This window comes from Thunnus thynnus, chromosome 20 (assembly GCF_963924715.1).
Source record: "Thunnus thynnus chromosome 20, fThuThy2.1, whole genome shotgun sequence".
Classification (NCBI taxonomy): domain Eukaryota; kingdom Metazoa; phylum Chordata; class Actinopteri; order Scombriformes; family Scombridae; genus Thunnus; species Thunnus thynnus.
Genome location: NC_089536.1, coordinates 27,955,605 through 27,980,697, shown reverse-complemented (window position 1 = coordinate 27,980,697; position 25,093 = coordinate 27,955,605). Strand labels below are relative to the sequence as shown.

Sequence of the window (25,093 nt, the reverse complement as noted above, 5' to 3'; positions counted from 1 at the left end):
TTTAACTTTTTACTTGGGGGGTTGTGTACAGCCATTTCTGTAACTTTCTGAAATGAACAAGCCGACATTCACACCCACTTCATGCAGCAATTGGCTGAGAAAGTAGTCAAGGTTTCATCTTCTCTCTGTAGCTCTTTTTTATTCATGACACAACTATGTCATTTTTCATGTGAAGAGCTGAGTGCAACACAATAATTTCCAGGAGAGACTGTAAGGGGCAGATCTACCGGGGTGGCATGGGGTGGCAGCTGCTAAATAATGCCTTGCCACCCCAGCTGCCACCCCAATTTAGGACAATCTAATTCAAAATTATATATTTAAAAAGTTGTCGCTGGTCAGATATTTACAAGAGCGAAACTCTACTGTCTGAGTGCAAGTAAATGCAACAAGAGATGAAGCCAGCTGCCGCTAGCTGTCCCTGCAGTAGACAGCTACTCTGTTTTCTTCTGGCAGCTTTCTGTGCATCCTCTCCCAATGACTGCTGATGGCTTTCCGGTTTTTTCTTGCAAAATATGTGTGTAGGGTTGCCAACTTCGAGAAGTACAAATGCAGAATGGCTGCAGATGGATAGTGGTGGGGTTGTTTTTTTGAAGCATGTTTTGTTATACTCCTCAGTCTTTGGTCTGAAGAGTAAAACTCTCATTTTGTAAATAGTAAAAATAATAATGATATCATAATCCTATCAAAAACATGGTGTAGAGGTGATGTACCCACACACTGCCCTCCCAACTACAGAGAGATTATTGCCCCATCCCAGATATTATCTACTGTTAATGAAGGCAGAGACTCAGGAGGACTCATTATATGATACAAGTCAAATTTACACAATTCACTACAAATTCTCAAAATCAGAAAAAATATATTTGGCTGAAAATAAAAAGAGATCTTATCCCTACACAAGAGGATATATATCTAGGTGTTGTGAGTCCCCTTACTTCTCTGATGACATGTTTCCCTGCCTTGAGTCACAAATATGTCATTACCAGGGGCAGGGAAATATAATAATATGAGGTGATTTTAATGCCTGGACTGGTGCACAACCTGAAGTCATCAGTAGTCAAGGAGACAGTTTTATCACCCAGCAAGCTCCTACTATTCACCTACATCTGCTTCCTAGAAACAACTTTGACACTCTGATGAACAGTAATGGGAGGGAGCTGTTATAACTCTGCAGAAGCCTCAGTCTGTATATGGTCAATGGTCAGGTAAGAGGGGACTCTTTGAGAAGGTTCACTTATTGTTCAACTTGTGGCAACAGAACTTTAGATTATATGATCACAGACATGGACCCTTTCTCTTTCAGCACATTCACAGTCAAGCCCCAAACCCCTTTATCAGACCACAACCAAATCATCCTCTTCCTCAAACACAACAATATCACACACACAAAACCCAGCAAGCTGTTCAACATACCCAGGACATACAGATGGGGCCCAGACAGCACTGGGCAATACAAAGACGCCAGCAATAGTGAGGAAATTCAATTATTACAAGAAGAATTTATAGAATACCCCTACCCTCCCACTACTGAAGGCATATGTGAGGCTGTCCAAAATATTAATTACATCTTCAAGAGAACAGCAAATAAAGCTAAATTGAAACTACATACAAACAAAAGAAAAACAACAAAAAGAACCATTGGTTTGACAAAGAATGTAAAACCTGAAAAAACAAGTTAGAAAATGATCTAACCTGAAACACAGAGATCCTACAAACAATCATATACACCCTCAGTATTGTGAACCACTCAAGACATATAAAAATACAATCAGAATCAAAAAGATAAACCAAAGTGAGAAACAGCTCTGCCTACTTGAAGAGAGTATAGAGTCTAACTCCTTCTGGGACCAGTGGAACTCAGTCTGTCAGTCTGAGCCTAAGGAGCTGGTCATACAGGACGGAGACATATGGACTCAACATGTTCACACCTTACTTGGGAACAACACTACAATTTGAAAACAAAACTGAAGACCCTCAAAAGCAAAAAAGCATGTGGACCTGATGGGATACTAAATGAAATGCTGAAATACAGCACAGAAAAATTCCAATTGGCTATTCTAAAATTGTTCAACCTAATTCTGAGTGTGGGATATTTTCCTGAGAATCGGAATAATGGTCTTATTACAGCTATATTTAAAAGTGAAGACAGATTTGACCCCCAGAGTTACAGAGGGATATGTGTCAGCAGCTGTATGGGCAAGCTACTCTGCAGCATCATCAACTCCCGTATAGTTGAGTTCCTCGATGAGCACAATGTCCTGCATAAAAGTCAGATTGGATTCATGCCTAACCATCGCACATCTGACCATATCTTCACCCTCACCACTCTCATTAACACACATGTACACCAAAAAAAAAAAAAAAAAATTCATGTTTTATAGATTTCAAAAAGGCCTTTGATTGTATTTGGCATGAAAGGCTCTTTTATTGATTATCAGAGAGTGATAGGTAAAACCTATGATCTAATTAAATCAATGTATTTGAATAACAGGTGTACAATTAAAATTGGAAACAAAAGAATCAGTTACTTCAGACAGTACTGTGGAGTGAAACAGGGCTGCAGTTTGAGACCAACCCTTTTTAACATATATACAAATACATTTGCAGAACAACTGCAAACATCCACAGCTCCTGGTGCAACTCTGCAGGACACAGAGGTCAAATGTCTGATGTTTGCTGATGACCTGGTTCTTCTGTCTCCCTCCAGAGAGGGCTTACAGCAGAGCCTGGATGTCCTCCACAAGTTCAGTCAAACATGGGCCCTAACTGTAAACATCGAGAAGACGAAAATATTGACCTTCCTAAAAATATCCAACTCTCAGAAAAATAAATTCATATTAGGAAATATAGAAAATGAGCATGCAAAACATTATACATATTTAGGCTTGAATATCAGTTCCACTGGACATTTTGGCATGGCTGTGAATGGGCTGAAGGTGAAGGCAAGAAGGGCTTTTTACACCATCAAAAGAAAAATACCAATTGACCTTCCAATTACGACCTGGCTCAAAATTCTAAATTCAGTCATAGGGCTAATAATGTTACATGGTAGTGAAATGTGGGGTCCACTTACCAACCAAGACCTCCCAAAATGGGGAAAACACCCGCTGGCATGCAGAACTGTGCAAAAACATACTTAGGGTCCTATTTTAACGATCTAAAGTGTCTGAAGCGTATGGCGCAATTGCATTTAAGGTGTGTCCAAATCCCGTTTTGCTATTTTAACGGCGGTAAAAATGGTCGCTGCGCCAGGCGCATGGTTCAAAGCGGTTGTCCATAGTCTCCTAATTAATCATGGGTGTGTTTTCGGTGTGACATGCAATAAACCAATCAAAGTATCATCTCCCATTCCCCTTAAAAGCCACATGCACTTGCACCTTGGCGGATTGCGGATTGATGGTGCATTTGCCAAGTAGTAAGAGGAGTAGTAAGAATAAGAGGAAACGGATCTGCTCAAGTACACTGGCCCCTACTGCTCCTGGACCCTCCCGTGGCCCCAGACCATCAGTGTAAGATCCTGATTATTAATTTGTTGCAAACGTATTTTCGATTGGTTTTTGAAAAGGTTTGTTTTTTTAATTACAGCTTTGGTGTCTTTAAAGTTGTTTTGTTCAGTAATGGGGTAACAGGTAAAATCAGCAGGGTTTTAATTGCTGAAAGTATGAAAGCCTGATCACTGTACTCTCAAAAATGTTAAAAAAGATTATTTGTTAAATATTGTTCAAAAATAAAATCATTAATTTTAATCATGTAAAGAATCATTAACACAGTTATCAGGACTTGATCAGCTCTCCAAGGTGCTGATCCTGCTGCTGGCAGCAGATAGAGGCTGTCCAGATTTAGTTCCTTCTTAAGTGTAATCATTGTTTTCACCTCATTTACTTCCTCATGTGTTCCTCATGTCCTCAAGTATTGATGCAGCAGGAAAGTCGATCTGTGTCTGATCCATTGTTGTCCGTCTGTTTAAATACCTACGTGTATTGCCACGATTTGGTCAAATAATTAGAAAATTTCATCTGTCATTACTGTGATTAGCTAATTCTGACATGTATTTTTAAAAATATGTTGATGTACACAATAATAATCTTTCACATTGTAATCCTTTTATTTGTAATCTTTTGCATGTTTGTGCACTGCTGCGTGTCCTGTGTGTGTATAACAAGCAGGGTTACACACGTTGTGCACCCGCCTATGTAGGCGCATATTACTGTCTTGATAATATACCCTTAAAATAACAGTGAAACACTGCGCCATTAACTTCACATTAACACTTCTCACCAGGTTTTTGTTGGTCAATAGTTCAATCGCTCTCTGCTGCCTCTAGATAGCAATGCTCCAACAATGCGCGTGACCACACCTCATTTTAAGACCAACACACCCATGGGTGCTCTGATGGGCGCAAGTGCATTTACTATTTAAACAACGTAGGCGCTGGTCGGGAAAATGACACCTGCATCGGTCTTAAAATAACAAAGCCACTTGCGTCGCGCATGGCACTGCTTTGTGTAAGATAGGGCCCTTAGAGTTCTCAGACACACAGTCAATAATGCATGCAGGGCAGAGCTTGGTCTATAACCTTTAATAATTAAAATTCAGAGGCCAGCCATCAAATTTTATAAACACCTTCAATCTAGCGACCCCCACTCCTACCAGTACAAAGCCCTTCAGTGCCACAAGTTGAACAAAGATCAGAGTCCCCTCTGCCAGCTGCTGCTGAAGCTCTGCCCACACACACCAAAAACAATCTGGCCCAACCAAATTATCTGAAAACAAAAAGAAAATAATATCAAATATTGGAATGAAACCACAAAATCACAAAGTAAATTAGAATTCTATTTGACCCTAAACAGAGAGTACATGATGGCAGAGTACCTGACCACTGTGACTGATAGGAAAACTAAGGAAAACACTGACCATGTACAGATTGAGTGGACACAGCCTGGCCATAGAAACAGGCCGTCACAGGCAGAACAGGCTCCCTAGGGAGGCCGGGCTGTGTTCACTTTGTCATAAAAGAGAAATTGAGACAGAATCTCAATTCCTATTATATTGTGACAAATATAAGGATTTGAGAGAGGTTTTTTTCAAAAAAATAAATCATATATATCCTGGGTTTATCCACCTCCCCGATCCTCAGAAACTGTCCTATCTATGTGGGGAGAAAAGTCAATGTGCATTAATAGCTGCAAAATATGTTAAATCTTGTCATACTCTGAGAGAAACAAGCTCTGTAGTACATGTTTCTGTGTGAGTACATCTGTAAAAAAATGCCTTTTATTATATTGTATTTAACATTATTGTTGATATTTGGATATTATTGTACAATTATTAAACAATCATCTGTCAGTGTTTATAATTTTCTGTACTGCTTTGGCGATATAGGTTTCTGTTCTGTCATGCCAATAAAGCTTAACTGAATTTGAATTTACTCTCAGAGGTGAAATATTAACACAGCACCAAAATGTATATATCGTCATACTGCCTACTGAGAAAATGCCCAGGACAATGTGCAAATAAATGACTGTAACTCACTGAGGAAAAGGTGGATTTGCACCAGACTTTATGTGATGCTCTAAAAGACCTAAATACAACTCTTCACATTGATAAAAACAAAAATTCCCTGGTTGACTATGGAGTTATTCAATCACTGGGCATTTTTCTTTTTTGGTCAAATATGGCATGATGGTGACTTTACACTGCACCAGAAAGAAAAGACAGGTTCCCCTAAATCATATGATATATATTGTCCAGGCGCTTTATGTAGGTTTTAGAGGGTTAAAGGCTAAACTTAAACAACAAAAACAAAAGTCTCCTATGTACAGTTAACAGATTACATGACAAAATCAAACATGCAGAATAACTCTGCAAGATGTGCACTGATTTTGTTTTAATAGTTTTTGGACAACAACGGAGATCTAGGGCACCAAAGAATAAGATGTAACAGGCTTGTAAGTGGGATCAATCCATTATTGGTTTTGGTCTTCTAATAGGATTTCTTGACAATAAGAAAAATATCCTTTCAATGAAATGCATCTAAACTTCATAACATATAGGAAGGACTGTTTACATTCCAGGTTTGTCTGAAAATACAATGTAGCATGGACTGTAATGTAGCTTGAGTCTGGCCTCAGCCTCAGTAGCCTGAGGAAACAGTGGGGAAGTTTGAAGGCTGAGTATAAGGGCTTGTCTTAAGAAGTTGCAGACATGTTAAATTAAGGTCATATTTTGTCTGTGTAAAGAAAAAAAAAAGAAGACGTGTGGTTAGACAGGGAGTGGGAGATTTGTCCGATGCATATTTACTGCAACACTGGCCTTATCCTCATTAGAAACAGCAAGAGAGTGAGAGAAAAGACAGTCTACAGACAGACACAACAGTGACAGCAATAGAGCAACTAGTGTGAATGTGTGTGTGTTTGTGTCTATTGAGTCTGGTATATCTTCAAATGAGATCAGTGGTTATTGACTGAACTCTCTTATCTCTAATCTGTTGGGTAAATTGCCTCAGTTGTGGCTTCTCTTCACACTCCCTTTCCTCCTGCACTACGGACTCCCTTTTACGATCCCATCAGATACAGCAGGCACAGATGCTATTTACTGGTGAGAGAGTTTGTATGTGTGTGTCTTTGTGTATGTGTGACTATGAGAGAAGCAGTGAGATTGGTGAATGCTTGAGTGTATTAGGGAGTGTTGTCTGTGTTGCTTTTAGCACATCTCCTAAGCTAAAAGTTTTGAACAGACTGTATTAGCATTGTCAGTCATAAAAGTGGCATGCTGCTAGCCAGAGCAGTAAGATTTCAAATTTCAGCTTCAAAGCTGCAAAGACAATAGATTTCTTTTGTGAGTAATGTGATTATCATTTTGTTTTGCTAAAAAATAATTTATATGGAGCTTGTGATCTTCCAATTTGATTCTCCTATACCACCTTTGATATTTTCTCCTGATTGTCAAGTGAGCCTGATGAAGCTCACTCTTCTCCTTGCAATTGGTTGATTAAATATTTTCATTTGGCGCCATGCTTTTTCTGGTGTTTCAAGCCTGTTTCGATGCTTTATGCATTGTCTTCTGGAGAACTTTCAAAAATTGGGTTTCTTAATCTTTTCTTGCCTGTGATCTCATATTTTAATTCCTAAAAAAGTGTCATGTGAATGTGAGCAGCGCAGCAGTTTTGCATTCTATTTTCAAGAGCATGGATTAAGCTTAGGTTAAGCAGGCTCTCTGTTGTCTGAATGACCCTCCAGTACTTGCAGCTGATAGAAAAGAGTTATAATTACACACACTGATCTGAGCATCTATGTGTGCACTGGCTTCACTGCTCTTCTTTTCGTGTTTCTTTCTTCTTCATTGGTCTTGAATTTGAGCTCTGGGTGATGACTCACAGAAAGCTTATCAAACTGAAATAAGTGAGAGATCTTGTGTTTACATTTAGGATCCATCCAATAACGCGGTCAGAGGTTGTTTTTGTGGGTGAATTAGAATATCACAAATTGTTGTCTGTCTCTAACTTGTATCCTCAGAGTGAAGATAGATGCCTGGAGAAAGGGAGTAATCAATACTAAGCTACTCCCTAGACCTACACCCATTTCCATTACAGCCAATCTATACCAAATCACTAAAACATTCTCCTGTGAAACTCCTGCAGTAGATCTGAATGCTAACAAAAAAATCAAAGAAAAGTTTTTCTCTTGCATAAAATGGATATGGATTTAGAAGCCTGATACTTTACAGAACAGGGTTGAATGGAAATTACAGTATTTTGTATTTTAATGAATATTTTTGTGCTTGAGAATTTACAAATAAATACAATGGCTGTATATTGTCCCTCAAATTGTATTCTTGTCAGGATGGAAGCCCCATTCATACCAATAAATTACACAAAAACTCTTCCTAATTGCAGATTTTTGTAGTGATGAACATCTACTTTAATGTAAAAGATCCAATTCAATTGCACTGTGATGTTATAGACTGTGTTCTGTGTTGTAGCTGTCTTTGTGCCTCTCTTACCTCTTTGTTTTGATTCTATGGACCACTTACTATGTGTCTCAGCTGCACTCAATCTCTGTCAGCAGCAGTTTCCTGCAAAAATGCTTAGATAAACCCACAACATGCTTTGCACCAAGTGATTGACAGGTAAAGTTAGTAATGGGCAGGTGACGAGTGGAACATCTAGCAGCTAAAGAGCCAAAGATATTTGGAGACCTACCCTGGTTCCAGACCTGTGAATCACTACCTACATCTCCACAAATGAAATGAGTCTGGTGTTGTGCTAATTGACAGCTGTTTTCCTTGACTGGCGAAACAACCAACCAATGAGAGCTTTGTGTGCAAGATTGAGAATAAGGACATGAACATCCTACATAGCAACCTTCTAAATTCATGTAAGGAGCAACAGAAAAATGTCCTCAAAAATAACGACAAGTGTGGAAGAGAAAGGACACTGGTGTACAGGCTATTCATGTTGTTAGTCTACTTACAGAAATAACAAATTGACATGTTTCTTTGCAACTGCTATCACAGCTTCCATGTCCACTGAAAATGTGTGTAGTGTGAAGTTGGACCTACATCCATCCCGGTGGACACATTCCAAATGCAAATGCTGCTCTGCATCTGCTGCATGAGAAAGTAGACACAATAGCCACAACAATTTAAACCTCTGATATGTGGTGGCAGGTTTTGCTGTTTTTCATGCCTCCTAGTAGTCAAAATGCAATTAGTGCAGCATTAACATGAACATGGTATGTTTTTGTAAGTATTAAAACCAAATTCAAGAAGATCACACCCTCCCATCTGTTGACTAAGAAGTCAAAAATATTTGTCAGTATCCCTCCATATGCATGTAACAAATGTGGGATTATTGCTTATTATGTGCAGGTCATGAGGAGACATGAAACCATAAGAAGCGTTGTGTGCAAACAATGTGGCTTTCTCCTTTAAATCCATTCAGCAGTAATGGGATATCTCCTGCCCCTGGCACTATGCCAGCAATCAATTGGCTCTAACACACTGCAGCCCGTTTTGCAATGGCTACCACAGCTCTTTCTCCACACCTTGCTTTACATCTCCTCATCTTGCATTCAGGTTCAGTATCACACTCTTCCTCTCACCATCTGGGTTTCATTATGCATCACTTCCTGGTAGGCATTTTGCTGCAGTTACATCTTTTGGGCTGAACAGTTCTGAGTCCCATCATTAAGTCACTCTGAAACTCAGCTCTAGTCATTGGCTCACTTAGAATGGAACCAGTTTTCTTGGGGTGCAATGGCTGTATCATTTACTCAATAAATCCAATCTGAAATTTGTTGCTCAAACTGAAATTGCACTAAGACTAATTGAAACAATAAAGGTAGTAAAATTATGTGGAATTAAAACTAGCACAGAACGCCACTCCAAGGGAGCTGAGTTACAGACCAACAAGAAAAAGAATGAGGGGACTAAAAGTTTCATGTTCGAAGTGTTTCCCCACATTGACGACTTTTTCCACTACAGACATTTCAATGCAAATACATTCAAGTCAATACAGAGTAACAAAATGTTCTTTTTCAAAATAATACATTACATCAATAAATGACCATGTATACACTCTGTAAATGGGGAAGCAACTTGCATTTCAGAGTCGCATTTGTCACCTGGAAGCATTTTGTTTTTAGTTTTCCATGAAGAGGGTGGAGATGGTTATTTAGTGATTTCATTTGTTGTTGTTGTTTTTTTGTTTGTTTGTTTTGCTGGGGAAGGAAAGGGGGCGTGTCTCCCTCTTTTCTAGTAGGGAGTGAAGCGACTGCACCCTCCTCTGTAAAGGCTAGCCTGCAACATCAAAGATGAAAAAGCTCAAATCAGTATTCAATGTAGAACCTTAGTTTATAATATTAATATTAAAATTAACTTCTCTCTTTTGTCCAAAGAAACGTTCCTCCCTTTTTCAACTTGTCTCTTGTTTTATTGAGAGGAATTTTATGCATAAGCTAGTTAGGGAAGATTGTCTTTCTTTTTGACCCTTGTTAGAATTAAGCAATGTATCATAGATTATATTTAAAAAAACATTTTAAAAATCTCCTATGTTGATCTGCTATTTCATGACATGTCCCTGAACATGACATTGAATCCCTAACAGCTCCAGCTAACCCTTGCTCTCACTAATTGCGATAGCCAAGATCTCTCAGTTTGGGCAAAAAGGAGGAAGCCAGCAAGGCACAACCATCACAGTTATTTTGGTGTCACAGTTTTGGAGACATCTCAAGCAAAAAAATCTGAAAAACATACATCTCTTTAAGCTTTAATATCTCTTATTTGGAACAATGATTCTTTGCAAGGCATATCTGCAACTCCAAAACTATTATTTGGCATTTAGAACGCCAAATATTTGTCACCCGGAAGCTCTCCAGTGAACCCACAATCAAATAATAAGAATACACTATTGATTTTAACACTAAAAAATTGGAACCATTACAGCTTGGCCTTTACTGTATATGCAGTAGATCAACCAGATGGGCAATAAGAATTACAATAATTTCAGAAATAAACAAGATGGTTTCCCAATTCTAGGTGTCTGCCTCCTGCTCAGTTGAATAGGGACTGAAGAAAAGCTGGATCTGTATCACTCTCCAGGTTCCAGGTACTGAGGCTGTGATCAGATTATTTGCCAGGCAAGAGCATCAATATTGGAAAATTCCGCAAACCTCCAATTACTTGCAATGACAATATATATATATTTTTTTACTGTCAATATCAACCTTTTAACAATTCTTATTTTAAACTATGGTCAAAATGAGAAATTATTGTTATGAGCATTCAACTAAAAGACTTAGCACTGACAGACATTAGCATTGTAAGAAAATATACAGCCCCTGTGTTGACACAGTAGTGGCAGCAATGTTGAGGACTCCATTAAAAAAAACACATAGGGTCATCTGAAAAAAGTTGAACCTGGCTCTACTTTTATGCTTGGTAACCCAGACCTCCACATATATGAGTTTGAGCTAGACTGGCAGGACCCGATAGAATTACTAATCAATTTGATCCCATCTTTTCTCTTTGTGTAGAAAATAGAACTTAGGACAAGAATCACACAAGGCACAATGAAGTTTTTCTCATTTAGAAAAGTTGTGGGTAAAATTAGCCACTTATTCACCCATAATTCTACCTTTATCAATCTCATCATTATTACCTAGATCTGAAAAGTTTTGTTTTGCTTGAGGTTACAGTTCAGTATGTGATGCATGATAAAGTTTAACTGAGAATCAGTAATACAAATTTGTAGAGATGGGTTTGGATTACATGTGTGAGGATGGGGAAAAAGGGAGGAGTAATTTGAATAAAAAAGAGAAGAAAGTGTAAAGTAATAGAGAGGAAAACACAGGCCACTGTTTTAATTAAGTAAATGAAGAGGAAATAATGGTTGTAATTAATGAAGGCTTTTAGCTAGCAGCTGCACTAGGGGAGGAAGAGGGGTGTTTGGGGGACAAATAGGGGAGGTGGTGGGGCTTTCGATTTCCATCACCACAAGCATGTCAGCACTCAGCATCAATCCTCATCTTCCTGGAGTTCAAGATGCTGCATTTAGCAACAGCTTCGGTTTGGAACTTTAAATCTTCCTTTCCTTGTTCTTTCCTACTTTTGTGGTCTATCTTTTTCTCTTTCAACTTTAATATGCCATGGCACATCGAAGCATGTACTAGATGGTCCTTAATCTTTGGACAAAATCTCTACCCACACCCATGAAAGAAAACAAATTGTACTTTCTGTTTTCCCCATCATCTGGGGTGCTCTGTTTCTTTCTTTAGAAAGATTATTTTCATCTTTGATGTTAGCTGCAAAGCTAGCTAAAAACAAACATTAACCATTTGACTGTCTCCTCTTGAAAAATGTGAAGAGACTGTTTCCTGTGGGGAAGAATTCTCAGTCTCAGTTGCATTTCAAGCAAAAAGCTTCAGGTCAATGAAACTGAATGGAGAGTTTGAGAATAACGCAAAGTCCCTTTTTCATTTACTGAAGAGGCAAAGATTCATATCAAACATGAAAATGGGTCTCTCAGAGGGAAAGATGATTCATAGGAACAAGAAGTTGAAGAGTAAAATAGGCTCTTTTGTTAAAGATCTTCCTTGACTATTAATAAAACAATTAACAAATGATTGATTTGAGTTATTCATTTATGTTAAATAGTTCAGTTAGTTAAGTAGTTTGTATGAATAGTTCAGTAGATCTTTTCTTGTGTCTCCAGTAAAGTTAAACACCCATGTGTCCAGATGCTGTGTCATATGTTATCAAAGACAATAGTATGAGGATGCTGCACCAGACATAGTTCATATTGATACCTCATACAGTGGCACAATATTCAAACAGTCAGCAGCTAAGAAACAGGGAATAGACTCACCATAGTGCCCACACTGTATGTGGCTGCAGGACCAATTGTATGGTGATATGGGTCTGCTGTTGCATAGACTCTGCCATAACTATAGAAGAGAAGACAGACAATGTTTACTATGATGATATAGCAGAAAACATTAAAACCTACAGTAGCTTCACCAAGATGTTCAACAGACATACAGTACTGTGCAAAAGTTTTAGGCACTTTAGATGTTTAAATTCTTATCCATCATGAAATGCCATCAGAGAGGTGTCTGATCACTTCCGAATTTATTCTTCAGCATGACATCGACCCCAAATATACAGCCAGAGTCATAAGGAACTATTTGCAGCGACAAGAAGAGCAAGGAGTCTTGCAACAGATGATATGCCCCCCCCCCCCACAGAGGCATGATCTCAATATCATCGAGTCTGTCTGGGATAACATGGAGATAGAAGCAACTGAGTCACCTAAATCCACAGAAGAACAGAAACTTGTTCTTCAAGATGGTTGAACAACAGACCTGCCAAGAACCTTGAAATATTGTGCACAAGCGTACTGAGGAGAACTGGTGCCATTTTTAAAGGCAAAGTGTGATCACACCAAATACTGATTTGATTTAGTTATTTTCTCTTTACTGAACTTTGTTTGAAGCCGAAGTGATTAAAACTATACATAGCATTATTTTTGAAAGCATCCTTACTTTAATTTTGGTGCCTAAAACTTTTGCACAGTACTGTATGTATATAGCATGTAGCTAAACACATGTCTATGGATATATTTCAAAGATCAGGGCATGCATTTATCAAGTCTGACAGTATCGCTTCAGGGCCCAATAGAAGCACAATTGCACCACAATTGGATAAGGATTTAAATAATTCCCACCTCAAATTAGGATATGAGTTAGAAACTCTGTGAATGTGCCTTGACTACATACAAATTAAGCAATGATTTGATACACTACTCATCTCTTGTATTGTTTGGCTACAACATAAAGGCAAAGCTGGGTCAACTCTCTAGGGGATCCAGGGGAAAATTTGAGCTGATGACTGCTATTGACCCCCTACTTCTCCCCCTATCTTTGAATTGTGTGTGTATCTTGATAACTGTAAGTACCCTTCAGGTACACACAGCAGCACACAGCAGACTACACATGGCAGGATTTTAATATTTTGCCCGAGGCCCTAGAAAATCAAGTATTCCTATAATGTAATACTACCTGTCCCAGGTTTGTGTGTGTCAGTTAGTTTAATTAAACATATATTTATAAAGGGATATGCTTTAACAAGCAAAGGGACATAATTTAACAACTACTGAAATAATAATGGTTATAAATACAGACTTCGACACTAGGAGCCACTACAAGATGACCATGATGAAGGCCACAAGCCAAGACATGGTCTCACAATAAACTTGTTCTTTAAACTACAAGTGTTCCTGGAGTTTTGACCTCTTCATCCTCTACAAGATGGCCTCAAGCTTGAAAAATAAATAGAGCTGCATTAAGGCCCTTATCATTTCAGCTTATATTTTGCTTTGGTGGTACATATTACCATATTTGTGCTTAATAAAATTATCAATAAATGATTGCCACACAGTGAACCTGGGGCATATGTCCACTTTGCCCAGTTGGTAATCCAGCCTGCTTTCAAGGATCATGTATCCATAACCAATTATATGTTCTAATACAGTTCCAATTTTGGGTGGAATGATTATATCCCAAACAAGTGGTTTTAATGCTATGAACAAGCTCATTGTTATTTTAAATTTTGATTTTATTTTCCCGCAAATATACTGTATGTTATTTACCACCTGCTGGAGGCTCCTGGTAGGTCAGGGCGGCTCTGCATCTCTGAAGGAGGTTTTTGTTTATGAGGTAGTAGATCAGTATATTCACACTCAGTGACCTTTTGACTTGTTCCCTAAACATAAAATTATATGGATTCTTTGAACCAATACAAATCAAAGGGGAATTTAATCAGTTGGGAAATACTGTTAATTATTTTCCAACTTCCCAACTCAAACCAGACATGAACCTTGTGGATGTTAGCTTTGATTGAATAGGTTGATAATGGATAGAGAGTGCCAACTACAATGAGTATACACGGACATATAAGGCATTGGGCCATCGATTCTAACTGTGGTCAGAAGGAGAGATCTAGAATCATTTTCCCCTCTCACTCATACTAAAAATTGGCCTATAGGATGACAATGCAATCGATGTCCCCCTATAAATGTATGTTGTAAAGGTGAGAGTATGTGATTGCAATGATTTGTTTTACCTGTTTCAATTTATGAGAAAAAGAAGATGAGTATTTAAAGGATTGCAATAAAAGTAATGTCAGCCAGTGAGGGAAAATAGAGAGAAAGATAAGAAAAGAAAAAGGCAGAGTGGTAAGAGTAGATGACTGTAGGGAGAGAAAAATAAGAACATCAAAGAGTACCTATTCTGCTCATTTCCAGCTCTAAATTTTTATTTTTGGACTCCACTAGAATAGTTTTGCATGATTCACTGTTCAAAAACTCCTTATTTATCTACCCTTTATGCAGCTCCTCAGTATACATTGTGTCTCTTTACAGTCCATTTGAGCTCCTGTCTCTTTAAGGCCCCCTCCCAATGAGCCCACTCTGTTCTGATTGGTCAACTTTATGTATCTGAGTTGTGTAAAGTTACTGCTGATGCATATCCAACATTTCCTGCTTTACTGCTTCAATTTAAAATCTTTTCAATGACTAAATAACAGGAGACTTTTATTGTCTATGTGTTCTTCACTGAATTAGCAGAGCTTTGTCAGCACTGCTAAAAACTGGTCAAAACAACAACATATTTGGAGCTGTTTGTTGCGTGGATCAGTTAGAAATAATGAAGGGAGGAATCTTACAAGCAGAAACAGCCACAGTGATGATGATGTCTGATAAAGAGCTGCAGACAACCAGCACACCTCCAACAGGTAAAATATTTATTTACTTAATTTATTTATTTACTTTGCTGTGCTGTGTAATGGAATCATGGCTCTGTGTGACTACCCCCAAAACAATGGAAAAATGCCATAATGTTAGTGGAGTGGAGTAGTGAACTTGCATGCTATGCGTGGAGTAGATGACCATATGTAGAAATACGTCATGAGCCGATGTCAGCTCAGACTGAAATTAGAAAAAGCTGTTGGAAAACAAGTGTTCAGAGCAGTCTAAAGCCGGTGCTTTTTGCGCACAGGGATTACTTCTGCATATGTTTACCTCATTATTTGACACATCGGCCACTTTTAACATGGACATCCAACATTGTGACATATATGTGATATATATATATATATATATATATATATATATATATATATGTATGTCTGAAAATAAGGAAAATATTTAGAAGAAAGGAGGTTGAAAAAGAGGACACAGAGTTGGACAGCAGAAGAAACAAGGACAGAGTTTTGGAGAGAGCTAGTACTATTCTCTGATAGTGTCCCATTCTATAATCTCTTCTTCACCTCCATCTCGCTCCTCTAGGTTCCCCCTAGTTGCCATCTCCCTCTGTATTTTTCTCTGTCTGTCTCCTGAGACTTATTTACAGTCTTTTCACCAGCACTGGCTTGGAACTAATCCCTTCCCACAACGCCCCTCTCTTTTCCCATTCTTCCCCTCCATCCCCCTTGCTCTGGAGCTACCAAACCGCTTCATTTAGATTGCCCTTTAAGTGCCTTGTTTGTTGAATTTCTTCTAAAAGTTAAAAGAAGCTAACATAGGTCTGGACGACAAAGATAATAGGTTCCATGGGCACATTACTTTGTGTTAGACTGTGTTTAAGAGGGAGACCTAAAGAAAGGATGGTAGTGGGGGTGGATATGGAGAGTAAAAAAAAGTAATATGATGATAATTAATGATCATCATCACTACAGGGGTGAGTGCCCCAGTAGCAACAAGCCCTGACCCCCCATGTGGTCCCCCTTAAATGCAGTGTCTATTATAGAAAATTATTGTATTGTCACATCTTCATGTTTTGGTGAGCTGAAGAAAATTTTCCACCCTGGTGGACAATAAGGAGATATTTTATTCTGTGCTATTTCCCATTTTTCTTTAAGTTTCCTCAGATGTGTGAAACAGCACCCCTCTGGGTAGCACAAATGGAATTCACTAGAGCTACAAGACAGGTTGTGTTTGGAAAATTAAACGTGCATTAAATATAGGGTCCATACGTGAAGTATAATTAATTTGCATTGTATAATGAGAAACCCCATATTTCGAGGTATTTCCTGATTTCATTGTCTTAAGAAGTGCAGTATAATTCGCCTTGTCCGCTTGTTCCATTATCCAACTTGTACAAGAAAATTGCAACAGGAAGTCGAGGGCTGGAAACAGAGACAGCTCACCTTCAAAGTAAAAGTTGTACGTTTTAGGTATGTTAGCTACAGTTCAATTTAAGGAGAGCTACACTAAATAAGTAAACAAATAGCCTAAATAATGAACATTATTCATAACTTCTTTTACACACTTTGGAGATAAAACTATGTAAAAAAAGAAGCGGAGGCCGTGCAACCAGCCTGGGGATTTTCAAACAAAACGCAGCATGTGTTACAGAGATGCACTGAGCCACTGCACATTAACATTACGTACAGGTGAGTCCAACTTTATGTTTGTGGTCTTGTTGTGTGCATGACTTTATTGTATTAACTTCTCCAACCATACACAATTGTTTACCTGCCCACCACTGTAGCTAACTTTTAGCTTCAGAGTCCATTGGTATGCCGATGCATAAACTCACCCTATGACTGCACCAGATAACCTGGAAACAGCCAGGGGGAAACTAGCAGCGGGTAAGTAGAGAGCAGAGTAGAGTCCTTCATTCAGACAGTGACACATTTAGGTTGTTTTGACTCCAGTATATTTGATTTGAAATGAAACAATGACTGAAATGAAAGTGCCGACTTGGTTTTAAGTAGTTTTTTTGTGTTTACATCCATATTGGGTGTACGGTGAAGCAACTGCAGCCCCCTTTTTTTAGGTAGTCTGCCAACTGTAGGACAATACTAAATATACAGCAAATGCAGCTGGGGAGTTTTCATGACACAGCAGTGGGATGTTCTCCACTGGCACTGTCATTCACTTGACCTCAGTCCAGCTGAGGAGGTGTGTCATTTGCGGAAAATCAGACCAAAGGCTAAAGTCCAGTTTATAGTTCAGGTCCGACATAGAATCACCAGGGGAAATATAAGTGTCCTCTGGGATCACAGACTTCAGACACACTGTGACTAAAACAGTTTGACACCAAATGTTAGATATCATGATAAAGTTTGTTTTAATGATCTTTGGTCTGCTAGAATTGGAGGACTTTAGTTACGAGTAAAAACTAAAACTACAATTCCTACACTGTTCATCACCATCAAGGTAAAGAGGAAAGATTAACCTCATAGTCATGATTTCATTTCAAATCCAATGTGCTGAAGTACAGATAAATTACAAATAACTAACAAATATGTGTAACGGTGAAAATAGTCTTTGTTGAACAGTTGTATTCAGTCATATTACAGTTACCTTATTAAATCTTTGCTGGTGCACAACTTAGCATTACATGTGTGGCTCTACTGGAGTAGACAGACAATATGTTGGGACTTTTTCAGGGAATTTTGCCTTCATGTTTTTCAGGTCTACTCACTTGTATCACCACACTGGCTTCCTTCACTTTGTTCACCTGTCACAGGCTGGCAAGATGTACCAGCACTCAGGGACATGGAGGTATGTGTAGTAAAAGTTTAAGTAAACAGAGTCACACTTAATTTACTTAAGACACTTAAGACATCTGTTTAACTTAACAAAACATTTTCTTTTATTATAGAGTTTCCAGAGGACCAGAGTAGGGAGCTGGTGAGACACCAGGGAGGACAGCTGTGGATGGAGTGTTGCTCACCTTGAATGTTTTTTCTGGGGTTTCATGTCTGCTGTCCCCAACTGTACCTACCAAGATTGGCTTTCACAGTGAAACACATTATTAGGAACACCTGTGCAATCTAATGCAATCCTATACAACAGCTCTGCCATAATATTGCTACAAAGCCTATACATATTTTGTCCACCTTGAGGGGGTAGACAAAATATTAGGTCTTTTCAATATAATGCACTCCAGCACACGACCATCACCCACTACAACCTCATGTAAATAAGTAGAATTATCACCATTCTGACAATGTCAACAAAAACTGAAAATGAATTCAATTGAAATCAAACATTGTCTTTTAATGTAGTGGATGATTATAAGAGATGGCTAATCTTTGTACAGTTGATGTACAGCTGTATTAATGCTTCATCACCTTGTTTTTTGTCATATGACCTCTGTCTTTTTCAAAATAAATACATTAAAAAATATATATATTTTTTTGTTGTTGAAATTTTCATCCACTTCTTCCTGCTAATGGGCTAAGCACTTCAGTGGCTTATAACAGTCATTACTTTAGTATTTTCTTACTTCACCATTCTATAGATAGTGACAAAGAGAATGTGCTGATATTGGTTTATGAAATTTGAGGAACTTTAAACAGTGAATATAATTTGCAACCTTTGATTGGATGCAAGACTTAATGTTTCCAAAACTCTGCTTTATTTTGCATTATCCTGAATGCAGCGTCACTAAGTGTGCATACTGCATACTTAAAGGATTAGTCATTTAGGTGAATGATGTGTTTATTGATAATGTCAGGTATGTTGTGAAGTGACCTACTAATACTGGCAATCTTACCCTGATTCTTCAAGATTTATTACAATAAGTTGTTCTGGTAGAAGGCTACGGCTGGCAGAATTTAACTTACTGGAAGGGAAATGCGGCGAAAGAGCCCAAATTCAGACTTCCTTAACCCTATCTGGGCTTCACCAGACCCATATATGTTGTCAAGAGAATTACTGCAATTTCAAAGCCTTCCTAATGGAGCATGAATCGCATTTTTGGAAACAAATTTAACAGGCAGATCACACATTATTAAATGTATCATGGATCATACAGCAGGCCTCAAATGTTGCAAACATCCTTCATTTTCTAATGAATTCTTTCCCATCTCCACTGCCCTAGAGAGGATCAACAAGAAGCCTGATCACTGTAATCTCAAAAATGTTATTTGTTAAATACTGTTCAACATTTTAAATCATTAATTTATCATCATACATGGGACTTGATCAGGTCTCCAAGGTGTTGATCCTGCTGCTGGCAGCAACTAGGACCTGTCCAGAGTTCTTTCCTTCTTTAGTTTAACCCTTTGGAGTCGCAGATCACACCGGCGTGATCAAATGACGTTTGATTTCAGTTGTCTGTTTCAGGACGACGTAGCATAAAAACAAAGTCACATTAAGTGTTGCTGTCAACTTCTGTCAAAAGTGCTGGCTTGAAACTCTATGCCAGTTTTTGTTTGGTGTTGATAAACCAAGTAAAAACGGAGATACGTTGATATAAAAATCATGTTTACTCATGTGTAAAAGCGTGCGAGATGAGACGGGGCAGACGTCGCATTTATTTTATATCTTCGTCATTTTTTGTCATATGACGAAATGGAAAAAAATGCTCGAATGTGCTGATCGTGCTCCACAGATTCAACATTTCAGGAATAGAGGACTGCCAACTGTGAAGAGCACCTACGGAGGAGAAATGCGGGCGTGAGAGGGAAGCGGGCGAGAGAAGCGGGAGAGAGAGAGAGAGAGGCGGGAGAGAGAGAGACATATTATATTTGCACTATTTGGGAACCTCACTACACTCTGGGAATGCAAGGCCTGTAATATCGTTCTGTGTCTAATAGTTTACATCAACTATTTTGAAGAGTGGCATAACTAAAAAGTAAAAAACGCCTATTGTTACATCTGCTTTTTGTTGTAAATAGATGTATATAGATTGATTTTATCTCGGTTTTCCCATTATATGTTCACATTTGCAACCTGTGTTTACATTTGCAACCTTTAAAATGCTTTGTTGAACATGTTTGTGTTTCTTATGTTGAAAAAACTACAATTTTCCTGATCGGATTTTATGTATTTTGTGTGTTTTTTGGTCCAATATGATGATATAGTATGTCAAAGTGAAAAAATAATTGTCTGGTCAGATAGGTGATGTTGTGCTGAAAAAAATACCAAACATTGGCATTTTTTAAAGTGATATATAAAGGCAAATTCAAAAGTATGCAAAAACGGCCAAAATAGCCCAAGACTCCTAAGGGTTAATCATTGTTTTCACCTCATTTATTTCCCCATGTGTTCCTCATGTGTTGATGTAGCAGGAAAGTTGAGCCGTGTCTGATCCATTGTTGATATCCATTTGCTGGGTCTTGACAGACACCCTCAACCTGACGGGTCTGTTTAAATGCCTACATGTATTGCCATGATTTGGACAAATAATTAGACAATTTCATTCGTCATTACTGTCATTATGATGTATTTTTTAAAATATGTTAATGTAGCCTATAAAAATAATCTTTCACATTGTAATCCTTTTATTTGTAATTTTTTTGCATGTTTGTGTACTGCTGTGTGTCTGTGTGTGTGTTACAAGCAGAGTGTACATGAGTGTGCACTCACCTATGTAGGCGCATATTACTTTCTTGCTAATGTGCCCTTAAAATAACAGTGAAAAACTGCGCCATTGACTTCAGACCAGTTGACCAACAAAAATGTTGGTCAACAACAACAACAAAAATGTTGGTCAACTGCACAATCGCTTTCCGCTGCCTCAAGATAGCAATGTGCCAACAATGCACCTGACCACACCTCATTTTAAGACCAACATACTCATGAGCGCTCAGACGCTGGATGGGAAAAAGACACCTGCGTCAGTCTTGAACAAGCAAAGACACTTGCTTGGTGCTGTTTTGCGCCGGGTGTAAGATAGTGCCCAGTGTCTCTTGGTTCCCTGTCCACCCACTCTGTATAAGACATCTCTTATCCCACAATAAATAAAACTCCTCCACCACACCCACCCCACCACCCTCTGCCTCATCTCCTCTCAAACCCACTTCACTGACCGGACTTTGCCCTAAATCAGGAGAACTTAAAAAATAGAATGAGAGAGACTCAGTATAAAAGATGAAAAAGGGTGAGAGTGGAGAGGGATACATTACACATCAGCTATGGAGGGAGAACGAATAATGTGAGAGCAAGAAAGAGGGAATGTATGAGAGGAGAAAAAGAAAGGGAATTAAATAAGTCTTGTGGAGAGATGTCCCTCTCACCCGCTCTGCTCTCCTCCACTGCTCTGTTCATAATTCTCCCGAGCTTGCAACTTGCTCCTTGCCTCTGATAAATCTTACATTATCAGAGGTCTACAGGCTCCGGCTGTGGCCGTTTCTTATCGGATCTGACATGCACAATCTCCCTAAGATTAGATCCCCAAGCACCTTCATACACACTTAGACAGCTATCTTTAGGCTTAACTCAGGTTTTCTGGTAATCCCAAAGCCATCTCACTGTTTACCAGGATAGATCACTGTGATAACCTTAGTTGAACTGCTAGAGTAGATTCAGAGGATCAGATCAAAACACTGTTAACAGCTTGATGACTGACCAAACAGATTACTGAAAAATTGAGTCATCATTCTTACAGGATCCTAACAGGGTCAAGAGCACTGAGTTTACAATAAAGTGCCACAGTGACACATAATAAAGACCAATAGAGACATCATTATAGGTGAGTGTTTGATGAATATAATATAATTATAACAGACAGAAGAAGGTTTTTTTTACACAATCCATTCCATTCTGGGTTTATAACAGGACTTCTTACAGAGTGCACTAACAGACTAATAAATGGTAATTATTGCTACATATTAATTGAGCACACTGTTAATTAGCTCAGTAAATTCCAAAATCAACATTTCAGTAAGACAGGCTTTTCTTTATCAGGCCTGTTGACTGTCAGTACTTTCCCTGTCAGCACCAAAATGTCACTATGGAAAATTATAGATTTACTGAATTTTATTCTCATTCTAGAGTAATGAACATGATGAAAATGCCAGCCATATTTAAATACTTATCACACCATATGTAATACTTATCACACTTATTTATAGCTTACTTTCTTTATTTGGACACCGTTTCTACACCTACATAATAACCAAAAATATCCAGCAGGTATCACTGTTTCATCACATATATTATGTGGTTTTGTTTCTTGTAATTAAGAACTCTACCTCTCTCACATGAACATGGTCATGGCCAAACTGGAAAACCCAGAGTAAACTGAGCCAGTTGATAACCGGCCTAATGATACTGGTTATCCAGAATCACCCATAATAGGCTCAGTGAAGACTGGTAGCTCAAATAGAGCCAGACTAAGTCCAACTGATGTTGCAGATCCCTGCTGTACCTCTGTTTCTTGTTTTCATTTTTAATTCTTTAAGCCTCAGAGACCCATGGAGGCGTCTGTACCCTCTGCTGACATTACTGTCGGCATGCTAGCTTGTAAGGAAGGGGGCTAAATAACACTTCAAACTTAGGCTAAATTTTAGCAAGGGAAAAGCTGGCATGGCCATTTTCAAAGGGGTGATGGAAAATGGGTCCAATGGTACCCACCTTTACAGACATGCCCATTTTATGCTAATCCCATGCAGTTTTGGGCTAAAACCATGCAGTATAAATGTGTTATTTTAGCCTATTCTAAAAATGGTGTATTTGAATATTTCTAAATAGTCTTAACTGCCTTACCCAACTGCCTAAATTGGGCATGACTGGAAAGCTGAGACTCTTGTGGATTCAATGAGCCCAATTGTATTCATGTGTGATGATGTTAGTAGTGAGACCATTTTTTTTAAAAACTTGACCTCACTGTGTAAAATGACCTATTGTGACCTCTAGGATAATCACAGCCTTGTGAAATGGTATAACCACAAACTAGAGACCTAGGGCATTTAGAGGATGTTTGGCTTTCCTAGGTATATTGACAATAATGGGGGGTTTCTGAACAATTTCCAGAACAGAAGTGCTGGAAATTGTTCAGAAACAATTTTCAACTCAAGCCTAATCATCAACCCTAGACCTAAATTTAATTATAACTCATTCGAAAGCCTTGTTCTTAGTCTCTCCCAGCCAACCTGGAAAACTTTACAGCCAGTTCTATTTGTTATAGTGTACCGTCCTCCTGGCCCGTACTCTGAATTCCTATCTGAATTCTCAGAGTTTTTGTCGTATTTAGTCCTTAGTACAGATAAAGTAATTATAGTAGGTGATTTTAAAATTCATGTGGACGTTGATAGTGACAGTCTCAGCACTGCATTTCTCTCATTATTAGACTCAATTGGCTTCTCTCAGTGTGTAAATAATCCCACTCACCGTCTTAACCACACCCTAGACCTTGTTCTAACTTATGGGATTGAAATTGAACATTTAATAATTTTTCCACAAAATCCTATTTTATCAGATCATTTTTTAATAACTTTTGAATTCCTATTACTGGATTACACACCATTAGATAAAAATGTCCTCACTAGATGTCTATCTGATAGTGTTGTAGATAAATTTAAGGAAGCAATTCCGTCAATACTGAATTCACTGCCATGTCTCAATACTACAGAGGACTCTTATGTTAACTTTAGTCCCTCCCAAATTGATAATCTTATTGATAGTGCTGCAGGCTCACTAAGACAAACACTCGACTCCATTGCCCCCTTAAAAAAGAAGATAATAAAACGTAAGAGGTTAGCTCCATTGTATAACTCCCAAACCCGCAAATTAAAGCAAACGTCGCGAAAATTGGAAAGGATTTGGCGTTCCACCAAAGTAGAAGATTCTCGCTTAGTCTGGCAAGATAGTCTTAAAACATATAGGAAGGCCCTCTGTAATGCCAGAGCCGCCTATTACTCAGCATTAATAGAAGAGAATAAAAACAGCCCTAGGTTCCTTTTCAGCACTTTGGCCAGGCTGACAAAGAGTCATAACTCTACTGATCCATGTATTCCTATAGCTCTCAGTAGTAACGACTTTATGAGCTTCTTTAATGATAAAATTCTAACTATTAGAGACAAAATTAACCATCTCCTGCCCTCAACAAGCACCGTTCTCTCCCCAAACACAGGAACCTTGGTAACGGCAGTAAATCCTGACATATATTTGGACTGTTTTTCTCCAGTAGACTTGTCTGAACTAACTTCAATGATTTGTTCAGCTAAACCATCAACCTGTCTCTTAGATCCCATCCCAACTAGGCTGCTTAAGGAAGCCTTACCCTTAGTGAGCACTTCTTTACTAGATATGATCAATCTGTCTTTAGTAACAGGCTATGTACCACAGTCCTTTAAAGTAGCTGTAATTAAACCTCTTCTTAAGAAGCCTACTCTTGATTCAGGTGTTTTAGCCAATTATAGACCTATATCTAACCTTCCATTTCTATCCAAGATCCTTGAGAAAGCAGTCTCTAATCAGTTATGTGACTTTCTACATAACGATAGTTTATTTGAGGATTTTCAGTCAGGATTTAGAGCGCATCATAGCACAGAAACAGCACTGGTGAAAGTCACAAATGACCTCCTAACTGCATCAGACAAAGGATTTGTCTCTATACTTGTCCTGTTAGATCTTAGTGCTGCATTTGACACAATTGACCATCAAATCCTTTTGCAGAGACTGGAACATTTAATTGGCATTAAAGGAACTGCATTAACCTGGTTTAAGTCCTATTTATCAGACCGATTTCAGTTTGTACATGTGAATGATGAATCCTCCGTGAAGGCAAAAGTTAGACACAGAGTTCCACAAGGTTCTGTACTTGGACCAATTCTATTCACCTTATATATGCTTCCTTTA

At 38.4% G+C, this 25,093-nt stretch overlaps 1 protein-coding gene and 1 long non-coding RNA gene across 3 annotated transcripts in view; one reads left to right on the top strand and one right to left on the bottom strand.

Moving 5' to 3' along the window:
- Positions 1-9,435: 9,435 nt before the first annotated feature.
- rbfox3a (RNA binding fox-1 homolog 3a) overlaps positions 9,436-25,093 on the bottom strand; it is a 147,874-nt gene continuing 132,216 nt past the window's right edge. For both annotated transcript variants that reach the window (XM_067575749.1, XM_067575750.1), the window contains 2 exons: positions 12,365-12,443; positions 9,436-9,798 (listed from right to left, as the gene is read on the bottom strand). In XM_067575749.1, coding sequence (XP_067431850.1) covers positions 9,754-9,798; positions 12,365-12,443 — 124 coding nt within the window. In that variant the 3' untranslated portion in view covers positions 9,436-9,753. The remainder of the gene's footprint in view (positions 9,799-12,364; positions 12,444-25,093) is intronic.
- LOC137171844 (uncharacterized) lies at positions 15,156-18,734 on the top strand. Its single transcript, XR_010924819.1, has 3 exons — positions 15,156-15,288; positions 17,975-18,064; positions 18,165-18,734. It is a non-coding gene; the product is annotated as an uncharacterized lncRNA (long non-coding RNA).